At 38.3% G+C, this 11664-nt stretch overlaps 1 protein-coding gene and 1 non-coding gene across 2 annotated transcripts; one reads left to right on the top strand and one right to left on the bottom strand.

Moving 5' to 3' along the window:
- Positions 1–9791: 9791 nt before the first annotated feature.
- LOC125369568 lies at positions 9792–10316 on the top strand. The gene has a single exon (XM_048372347.1). It carries the CDS (start codon positions 9792–9794, stop codon positions 10314–10316), a length of 525 nt encoding a protein of 174 aa, XP_048228304.1.
- Positions 10317–10659: 343 nt separating this feature from the next.
- LOC125369694 lies at positions 10660–10766 on the bottom strand. Its single transcript, XR_007215370.1, has one exon. It is a non-coding gene; the product is annotated as a small nucleolar RNA R71 (small nucleolar RNA).
- Positions 10767–11664: the final 898 nt, after the last annotated feature.

Genomic DNA, 11664 nt, shown 5'->3' with positions numbered 1-11664 from the left:
ATGACACAATTGAAAGTTAGTATCTATATGTGGTTAGTAAGAATTAAACTAGGGATGATAAGACTAATTTTAGTAGGTGGTGGCATTAAGAATTAGGAGCTGTCAATTAAGAAATTAATCTTGGAAATTGGAACCATGACCAAGCTCATTTTACCTCTTCATTTCTCTAAAATTCGTACCTGGCCAAAAATCCAAATTTTACAAAAAGAGAGAGGAATGAAATATCTAGAAAAATCTAAAATTAAGATAGGATTTTACCAACTATTGAAGGAGCCAAGCTAAAGCTAAAGGATTTGAGTATATTAGCAAGCCAAAAACTGAAATTGGTGAGTTTTTACTTGAGTATTATTAATTTGTCATTAGGGTTCTTGATTATAAATTGGGAAAAATTCAATAGATGCTTTCATTGATTAAGTAAAGGTCTGATTGTCATGAATTAGTAGAGTATTGAACGATTGTATAGAGATTAAGCTTAATTTAAGTTTAAGTATGTCAAGATAGAAAACTGTCAAAATTCCAATAACTTTGATGTTCTGTATTTTGGACATAACTTGAGTTATATAAATCCAAATTAAGCTTAATTTATGTCTATGGAAATCTCGAAGAGTAATCTATAATATTTTAGTGATTTTGCTAGTTTTGCCGTCTTGGTGGCTTAAATTGAGCAAAAACATTGCTGCTCGGATATATCAAGCTGTATGGCCCTTGTTCAATGATTTGGGAATAATTAAACCTACAGAAGTCGAAATCGAGTAATTCTTCTTGTAGATGAAACTAGATATACAAAGGTATATGTTTAGTTAATACGAGATTTTTAAATTAAGCCAATTTTTCCCATAAATAAATATACTTTGATACTAAATTTTGTCCAGAAAATAGAGATGTTGGAGATTAGTCTTATGCTATTTATTTGATGTTAATTTGAGTTAAATTGGTATATAGCTAGATGAAACATATTTATATGATATTAAAACAGTAGTTGAGAGTCTTAGAGGAAGACTTATACCTATGAAGATGGTCTTGTAATGCACTAGAACTAGCATTCACATGAATATTTGGAATATGCATGAAATGTGAATTGATGAATGTATTAACAGGAACTCAAAGGCTTGGAAAGGAAGTTGTAGAGAAAGGAGGTCCTTCTATGGTGAAGGAATAAGTTTATTTTGAGTAAGTAAATAGTTAATATTTGCTATATTCATATATTTAATCAAATGTTCTGCGGATGGTTGTGTTTGCTTAATATTGTGTTATGTTTGAATGAATGAGATGGAAATGATTGGTGTTGGGTGGAACAATTATTAGTGCTTGAATATGATATAAGTGAAATGATTGAATTGTGATGTTAAGTGCATTTGCACATGTGAATAGTGAATTCCCCTGTGAAATATATATATATATATATATATATATATATATATGTATGCATATATAAAGCCTTGGGAGGCTAAAGCCTAGAAAGGCTATAAAAAAGTGTAATATGAGGATGAGGCGGAGCAGCACATTAAAAGGGATCCACGAGCCGTGAGAACTAACCATAATTGTTGAATTTTTTTTCTTATAATGGTTGTAATGAATTGAGTAGAATGGTATGAACTTATGCGTAAATTATAAATCATGGTAAGTTATGTGATTGAGTGGAAAATATATTAAGTGTATGTGATATAAATTATATTGGTTATTTATTTACTCAGTTGGAGGTTCACCCTTCCAAAATTTTTTTTCATAGTGCATCAGTTGGTTGTATATGGGGTCTAGCATTTAGCAGTTCTCTCAAGTTGGGCCAGTTTTGATATAGATTATATTGATTATTTATTTACTGATTTGGAGGCTCACCCCTCTCCAAAATTCTTTTTCAGGTTTGTAGATAGTATTGCATCAGTTAGTTGTATTTAAAGTCTAGCATTTAGTAGTTCTGTCAGGTTGGGCCAGTTTTACGGAGTCTCCTCATAATGCATTTTGTATGTAGTTATGTAATGTATATGGAAGTGTGGCTTGTAAAGCGTTAGAAGATGTTTTGAATACTTGTTAAATGATGTTTAAGTATAATCATATGTTTATATGTTAATATCCTTGTGTTTTGATTCTTAATAATCTGTATTATGACCTATCTACATGTAGTATATAGTCTACGATGCTTGTATGCCACCTGAAAAATATCTGTTGGTTAGCATGTAACGGGGGTGTTACAAAAGATTACAAGGCTGTTTCTGAGGCTAAATTTGAGTCTGTCAAGAATCCTAAAGTGGAGGGCAACAACAAATTCTAAGGAACATTTACTCCTTAAATATCCAAAACTAGAGATATTAAATGTTTTAGGTGCTTAGGAATGTGCTACATAGCTTCGCAATGTCCAATATGCCATGATTATGGGAGACAATGGAAAAGTTGAGTTTGAAAGTGAAGAAGAAGAAGAGATGCCACCCCTAGAAGATGGTAGGGACCAAGAGTATGTCGAACATGGTGATATGTTAGTGGCAAGGCGAGCATTGAGTTTGCAAGCAAAAGGGGAATTGGTATAAAAAGACAATATCTTTCATATTAGATGACGAGTAAGAGATAAGGTATGTAGCATGATAATTAATGAGGATAGTTGTACTGATGCAGCTAGTACCGAACTTGTTGAAAAATTATGTCTGCCAACTTTTAAATACCCTAGGCCATACAAGCTTCAATGGTTGAATGATTGTGGTGAGATTAGAGTTGCTAAGCAAGTATTAGTGTCTTTCTTTATTAGTAGGTATAAGGATGAGTTGTTGTGTGATGTGGTGCCTATGCATGATAGACATATTCTTTTATGCCGCCCATGACAGTTTGATAGACGAGGCGTTCATGATGGTTTTACTAACAAATACTCTTTTATAATGAATGCCAAATATGTTACACTTGTTCCTTTGATACCCAAAGAGGTGTATGAAGACTAAATGCGCATGAAAAAGGAAAGCAATACAAAACACATGAGTGATGGTGGGCAAGAAAAGAAAGAAAATGAGAGCATGAGTCCATAAAAAGAAAATAAATAAACAAAGTATGCGCATGAGAGAAAAAAGAAAGAGGTGAGGGTGTGAAAAATGAGAATAAGAAAAGTAAAGAGAAGAGAGTGTGAGGTGAAATAGCCTCATTGGCCAATCAGGCCATGTTTGTACTTATGTAAAAAGAGGCCTATTTTAATGCTAATGAGCTTAACTCTTCTTTGCCTAGTGCTTTTATTTCTTTGTTGTAGGAATTTGATGATTTATTTCTTGAAGAGATCCCAAATGCATTGCCACTAATTGGGGAATAGAGCATCAAATTAATTTCATTCATGGATCATCTATTCCTAATCGGTCTGCCTATAGGAGCAACCCCGAGGAGACTAAGAAGCTACAAAGGAAAGTTGAATAATTAATGACTAAAGGATTGATTAGGGAAAGTATGAGCCCATGTGCAGTTCCAGTTATAGTTGTGCCTTGAAAGGACGAAACATAGAGGACGTGCATTAATTGTCATGTCGTCAACAAAATCACTGTAAAATATAGACATCTCATTCCTAGGCTAGATGATATGTTTGTTCAATTGCATGGTGCTTGTATCTTTTCTAAGATTGACTTAAAGAGTGGTTATCATCAAATTCGAATGAAAGAGTGCAATGAACGAAAAATTGCATTTAAAAGAAAACATGGATTGTCTGGGTGGTTAGTTATGCCTTTTGGCCTTACTAACGCACCTAGTACATTTGTGAGCCTTATGAATCATGTCTTGCATGCTTTTATAGGAAAATTTATAGTTGTCTATTTTGATGGTATACTTATTTATAGTCATAACTTGGATGATCATATGGAGCATGTGCGCATGCTGTTAGATGTTTTGCACAAGGAATCTTTGTCAATTTCAAGAAGTGTTCTTTTTGCACTAATAAGCTTGTGTTTTTAGGATTTGTTGTAAGTACAAATGGAATAGAAATTGATGAAGAAAAGGTAAAGGCCATTAAAGAGTGGCCGAAACCTACTTATATTGGTGATGTAAGGAGTTTCCATGGCTTAGCTAGCTTTTATAGGAGGTCTATGAAGGATTTTAGTAGCTTAGCCATGCCTTTAGCGAAAGCTATTAAGAAAAGTGTAGGCTTTAAGTGGGGCGAATAACAAGATAAGGCCTTTAATTTGCGTAAAGAAAAACTGCTTTTGGCACCTATACTTGTTATACCTAACTTTGCTAAAACTTTAGAGGTTGAGTGTGATGCTTCAGATATTGGCATTGGAACCGTGTTGATGCAAGAAGGACACCCAATTGCTTACTTTAGCAAAAAATTGAATGGGGCATCCTTGAATTACCTAATATATGATAAAGAGATGTATGCATTGGTACATGCACTTGAGACTTAGCAACATTAACTTTGGCCTAAAGAGCTCGTGATCCATACTGATCACGAATCCTTGAAGCATTTGAAGGGACAAAACAAGATGAATAGGTGATATGCTAAATGGAGCGAATCCATTAAGTCATTTCCTTATGTTATCAAGTATAAGCAAGGTAAAGATAATGTTGTAGCAGATGCATTATCTTAGAGGTATGCGCTTCTTTTCACTTTAGATGCAAAACTATTAGGATTTTAGCATATTAAGATTTTGATTTTTGCAATGTGTTTAGTGCTTGTGAGTAAGTTGCGTTTGGCAAGTTCTATAGGCATAATGGATACTTCTTTATGAAAAAATGCTTATGTGTGCCTATTTGTTCTTTGCATGAATTCCTTGTGAGGCAAGCTCATGGGGGCTGGTTAATTCGTCATTTTGGTATTGCCAAGACTTTAGATATGTTGCATGAACATTTCTTTTGGCCTAATATGAAGCGTAATGTTGTGTGAATAAGTGATAATTGTATTACTTACAAATAGGCCAAATCCAAGGTTAAACCCTATGGGTTGTATACACCATTACCTATTCCTACTACACCTTGGATTGATATCTCCATGATGACTTGTTATAGGTGATAGCCTCTTGTCTTGTTACTTTTATCAAGATTGATAGGAAAACTGCCATGGCTACTAGAGGCCGCTTTGCTTGTGTTTGTATTGAGATTAATCTGTTAAAGCCAGGTCATTTTTGGCTGGATAACCATTGGTATCACATTGAATATGGAGGCCTACAAACCATTTCGGTTAGTTTGGGCATTAGTCATAGGTGTGCCCACATAAGAGTTTAGAGCAGGCTAACTCATCGTCTACAGGCCAGAGGATGGTGGTTCGAGTTGTAGAAGCAGAAATTTCGAAAGCTAGGATTTAGGAGATTTTAGGAGCACATATATGTGAATTGATCCCGTAGTGGGTCCTTGGATGATTGCTACTCGTAAAAATAGAAGAAATCATGGAAAGGCCGTTTACAATGCTAAGAAGGGGCTAACTTCCATGCATAACAAATTTGTTGTATTGTCCTAGGAAAATATGGAGCTTTACACTACTAGTCTGGAGGTTATCCCAGGTAGTTCGAATGTTGGATCTTCTCAAGTTCCTGACCAAAAGAAGAATAAAGATGAAGTGGCAAAGAAGGCTAGACATGATATTGGGCCTAGGAATATGGCAGTTGTTCTCCCATCATCTAACCAAGGCTAAGAAAATATTCAACAACAACTAGTGGAAAAAAGTGCAAGTTCTAACAAAGCCCTTGATAAGGAAACAATTGTGAACTCCTCCTCCCCTCTCATTTCTTCTTGCGCCTGAACCTACTCTTCCATGATCCTTGCCTGTGCATGTGTCTGGTATGGATGGAGAGGACCGACGGGGATATTGAGTACGGTCCATTTTGAGAGATTTAATCCTTGCTTCTTCTCTAAGGAGACTTATCAGGTTAATTATAGATGGTTAGTGTCAATCTTATGTCAGTTATTTATGTCTAATTTAGTCTTTCTGTGTCAAGAGTTGTTAATCCGTCTTCAACCCATTTACAATGGGCTCGGCTCGGATAGGACTCTTCTAGGTCGGATCGGTGAAGCCACGCCACATTCTTCGGTGCAATTACTAGTCGCCGAAGATTCTTCCTCTGTCTTATCGTAGTCCATATCTCCCTCAAAACTTCCTGCGATAAGGAGATAGAACTCCCCTTATCCCAATAGGAGGAAGCACCCACATGCCTCTTGAGGTGATACCGGGGAACAATCTTTATGCCCAAAAATGAATAAACTATATGGATCCCTTCCGAATAACCTATAATACAATGCCTGACCTACTGCTCTTTGTTTTTAGCAGAAGGGCTCGATATGGTTCAGTATCAAGGTGACTTTACTTTCGCCTGATTGATTCGTGAATTGACCAAAGATCATATCGGTTGCTCTCACCTGCCCTGCTCCACAATGAGGAAGTAGGCACCTGCTCTCCTATTTTGAATGCAGTTAAGGTGGATTCGGCCGATTCAGCCTTGATTCAATCTCTCTCCTTCCGGCCGGTCCTTATCTGAGGACGATGGGGGGTGGCCAATCCAAGAGCAGGTTTCGCGGCTCGTTCGACTGCCTTCGATAGAGCACCATCATCCGAAATTGGCAGCTAGTAAGATTGGTTCAATCGGCATTGACATGAAAAAACTTTTATATAGAGATCTCATCTATTTGAGAGGCCAGGTACCTTAGAGGGGAGTCATCATAGGGAAGACATTGAACGAGATCTGTTTTGGAACATGGAATGTTGGATGAGTTATGGTATATAAGGGGTGGGGGGCTGTAACCTCTCGCTATTTTCATGATCATCCGAGGGGAAGGGTATCATTTCGGGACTGGCCCGCGATGAAGAACTCAAAGGAACCCCTCACTGATTGTAGAACTTTATCCTTTTCCAACTCTGACTTCTTCCATTTTTGGTTAGCATGATCGGGCCGGGAAAACTGGGTTCGAACCTGCGACTTCTGGCATGACAGACCAGCACTTTAACCGACTGAGCTATTTCCCCCTTTTATCGCTACTTTGATTCAAAAGTAACCGATAGGTTACTAAGGCCTATTAGTTTACAAAGTCAACATCAAAGAGTATACTTAATAGTTGTGCTAATGTTGTTCACCTTTTGGTACTATTATAGTATGACATTAAAAATAAACGGTTTTGTTCGTGACGACCCGACTCAAATGAGGCCCAACATCGTGCTCTATCTATCTGCTCTATCAGATATCAGTTGGTGCTATGCTACTTCAGTTGACAAAGGCTAACACTATCAAGTGATCGGCTAGCTTATGTAGCCCATGAGTTCAGTCGTTAAGCTACATGTTTGGCAGAGCAAGCCTACACTAGGTGAACAACTAGTTACTACTAAATGAAATAATAACTAGTGGTGAAAAAGTACCAAAACAACTGAAGCCTACATCCACTACAGAAAGGTTCCCTGTTCCTATGAACATGAGTCTATTTTTTGTCTAACCTTGAGTCAATAGGGTCAACTACACAAAAGTTAAAATAAACTAGAAGAAAGCTATTAGTGGGCTTGTGATTCAACTACTATTAAAATACTGAAGGTCGCTCTACCAATCTCAAACTCAATACTAAAGAATTGGGTTACGGAAGTCACTGGGAGCGCCTTTGGTACTTCACTTCAGTAGGGCTTGCAAATGAAGGGCTTTCGGGGTGAATAGAATTCTGTTGTACTGCTAACAAACACTAGCTGTACTACAGTAGTTTAGTAGTGCCTTTTGAATTAAATAGGCGAAACCTTTCCGAAAGGCAAACAGCCAGCATTGCAAGCAAATAGAGAGCCTCCACCCATTTGAGTCGCATTATTCTAATTTAAAGTAGATATATCATCAATTCAAATCCTGGATGTTCGAATTGAGAGTGGCGGATGCCTGAAAGAAATGCAAAGCAAAGCTGATATTTTTATATATGTGCAGATAGGGGCTCTTATTTTTAGAAAGCTGGTGGCCGCGTGTGAATTGAATTCTTTACATCTATACTCTTTCCTATTAACTGGGAATAGTCCTTCTATTCATTGCCTTTACTTAATATTCTAAATCTATCTATAAACAATAAGATAATAATTTTTTTAATTCTTCATTCCATTCCTGGGAAGAGTAAGAAGTAGATACAACAGAGGCCCCCTCTTTCCGTCCTCTCTTCTTGAAGTGAGCAAATTGCATGTAGAGATCTGTAGGGGCTTATAGTTTAATTGGTTGAAACATATCGCTTATAACGGTGATCTGTAGGGGCTTATAGTTTAATTTGCGTCACAAAGCCGAGAAGGGTGTAGTCAAGGGGCGAGTTTAACGAGGGAGGAGAGTGATTTGGCCCATATAAGCGAGGATTTGGAAGAGAGGGTTGAGACTGGGTCAACTATGGCAGTGACTGAGGGGCACTTGTTATGTGATAAACAAATGACTCAAAACGATAACCTTAGGGCAACTAATCCTAAGAGAAGAGGTGAACATGAGAAGAGCAATAAAAGTGAGCGTTCAGGTGATGGTGTTATGACTTTAAAGGTGGACGATCCCCCATGGTTCTAACCACATTGAATAAAGAGTGGGTGAACAAAATGCAGAACATATCATAGATGTTGAAAAGAGGGGGGAAGAGGAAAGTAAAGGGCAAACAACAAAAAACAAATAAGGGCTACACAAGATGAAAAACCAAAGGCAGCGCTGAGATGCGAGGGGAATGTGAAAACAGCAATAGTTCCACATTAAGGTCCTTATATGGAATGGAAGAAGGATCAGCAAAGTCGAGAAGCAGAGAGAGGCCAAAGATTATATATGAGCGCAAGAGACAGATTTGATAGGCTTGGTTGATGGCTGGCGAGCTTAGCTTAGAGAAAAGGTTACTTCTACTTCCTTTCGGGTAGCACGAGTGGAGAGCCCTACAAAGTAAGCCCATAAAGTCTTTATGTTAAGGAAGCCGAGTTGAACATAAGATAGAGTTTCAGTTCTAGTGAAAGCCCCTACTCCCATGAAGTTGGAAAGTGAAGTTTAAGTGCTGAAGTCAAAGAGAAGTTTCTTATTTCTATGACTACGGTTACAATTGCAATAAGTACTTTAAGGCTCAATAAGGAAAAATACAACCTTGCTAAAGCAGATCAGGAAAAAAACCCTTATTCCAAGCGTGAGCCATAGCACAGGGACTCTCGGTTGGTCGTAGAAATGAAAGAGTTAATAGTTTTCGCTAGTGAAGCTTTAAGAGATAGGGCAAGAAGTCATAGACTATCCTTGCTTTGTTGTCGGCTTTCATAGTAAAAAGAAAGAAGTCTCTTTTTGCCTTCCTCTAGGGATGAATTCCCTAATGCGGATCTGGCTGGGAGGAAAAAGGCAGGAAGTGAGATGAGAAGTGCTAGCAAGCGTTCAAACAGATCAAAGAATGTTTGATGAACCCACCAGTTTTGATTCCGACGCGACTAAGAAAGCCTCTATTACTGTACTTGTCTATTATAGAAGTGGTAATGGGTTGTATGTTAGCACAAATAGATGACGAGGGAATCGAGAAGCCTATTTACTATTTAAGTAAGAGGACATTGGCTTATAAGGAGAATTATTTTGTGATTGAAAAGACTTGCTTGGCATTGTTATGGGTTACGAAAAAGTTACGTCATTACATGCTAGCTAACCAGGTTATCATTATCTCTAGGATGGATTTGTTGAATTATTTGTTTGAGAGACCTACTTTAACGGGTAGAATGGCCCACTGGTTAATCGTACTATCTGAGTTTGACATGAAATATGTTACTAGAAAATCCATCCATCAAGGGACGCGCAGTTGCCGAGTATTTTGCAAAATTTCCAACAAAAGATAAGGTGGAGCTAGACTTTGATCTTCTAGATGAAGAAATTCTTGAGATAGATGTTTAGTGAGGGTGGAAAATGTATTCTGATGCCGCAACTAGTCAAAAGGGATATGTAATTGGGATAGTATTAGTAGCTCATGAAGATGCTTATTTTGCCATTGTAGTGAAGTTTCATTTCCCAGTGACAAACAATGTGGAAGAATATGAAGCATGCATCGGAGGAATGGAAGCTTTACTTAACCTGGGACTTAAAGAAGTAGAAATTCATAGGGACTCTACTTTAGTGATTACACAAGCACAAGGGAAAAGGAGGACTAAGGATGAGAAGCTAAAGCCGTATCAGGAGTACTTGGAGGAGTTGGCAAAATTCTTTGACAAAGTCACATACACTTTCTTCCCAAGAGCCCAAAATCAGTTTCCAGATGCTCTGGCCACATTAGCTTCCATGATAGAATTTCCTAAAGGAGCGACAGTGAAACCATTTGTGTTCGAACAGAGGGATAGGCCCTCCTACTATAGTAATTTGGTCGTCACTGATCTAGACGCAGGGGAATTACCTAGGTACACCGACATATGGAATTTCATAGAGCGAAGGGAATAGAATATCCTAAAGGGGCTGATAAGAATGACAGAAGGGCAATCATAGAATGTAGTTTAAGCATAAGAAGGAAGCTAAGGCAAGCAATCAGTACACGAATCCCTTCCTCTATAAAAAGTTCCCCCTTCCCTATAGTATCTTTCTCTTATGAGTAAGTAACTTTCTAGAAAGCTCCCGTCTTTGCCTTTAGACTAGAAGATGAAAGCTAGGTTTTGCTTCCTCTCATTTAGGAAGGAAAACAGAAGTTGAAGTGATGTAAGATTAGTATAAGAGGAATAACATCATATCATATGTATAGATGCGAGTGTATTGTCTAATCAAGTATTTTCCTCTCGTTATAACTGCTAAACTTAGAAATGACATATCTTCATTTATGCAGTTTGATGATGAAAGCATGTACGATGCATGGGAGAGGTTTAAAGATCTTTTGAGATGCTGCCCACATCACGGATTGCCAGTGTGGATGCACGTTCAGACCTTCTACAGCGGGTTGAACCTTGCAACAAGGAAGATGGTGGATGCTGCAGCAGTGGGCGCTAAACAAGAAGAGCCCGAAAGGTGCTCGAACTTGATAGAGGAAATGGCAATGAACAACTATCAGTGGCAATCCTCTAGGAGCCGACTAGAAAGATAGGGAGTGGTCCACCAAGTGCACTCTACAACAGCCTTGGCAGCTTAGGTGGAGCTTCTAGCCAAGAAGATGGACCAACTCCAGATGCCGGTTCATGCAGTAAACGTTGGCTGTGAGTTTTGTTGTGGCCCGCATTACAGTACGAATTGTACTGCGGGAGGTATGTTTGCTTCATCCTCTACTATTTTTCCATCTAATTCTGCTGTGTCGTCTGATGTTGAGCAGGTTGATTATATGCGGAATGCCCCAAGGCAGCAGTATAACCCTTACAGCAATACATACAACCCTGGATGGCGCAATCATCCCAACATTAGTTGGAGGAACAATAATGCCCAGGGTCCGCCAGCAGGCATACGAAAACTCGTTAACTTACAAAGCAAGGACAAAGAAATGGCATGATCAAAGGATTCGTGGGCATAAGGATTTTCAAGTCAGGGATCGAGTGTTGTTGTACAACTCTTGCCTTCGTCTGTTTCCTGGAAAGCTGCAAAGTCGGTGGTCTGGACCATTTCGGGTCAGACAGGTCTTTTCATTTAGAGTGGTGGAGTTGCATCATCCTGAGAAGGGAGATTTCAAAGTGAATGGGCATCGATTAAAACTTTACCATGGTAACTCGTTGGATGGTGAGCAACGAGTTGACCTAGTTTTGTATGCATAGGATGGCTGATCCGTATAAGTCAAGCTTAGGACTCAGCAAAAATAAGCATTTTTGCACATTGG

Source organism: Ricinus communis, chromosome 3 (assembly GCF_019578655.1).
Source record: "Ricinus communis isolate WT05 ecotype wild-type chromosome 3, ASM1957865v1, whole genome shotgun sequence".
In the NCBI taxonomy this organism is placed as follows: Eukaryota; Viridiplantae; Streptophyta; class Magnoliopsida; order Malpighiales; family Euphorbiaceae; genus Ricinus; species Ricinus communis.
Note: the sequence above shows the minus strand (reverse complement) of the source record. Positions and strands in the feature narration are given on the sequence as shown.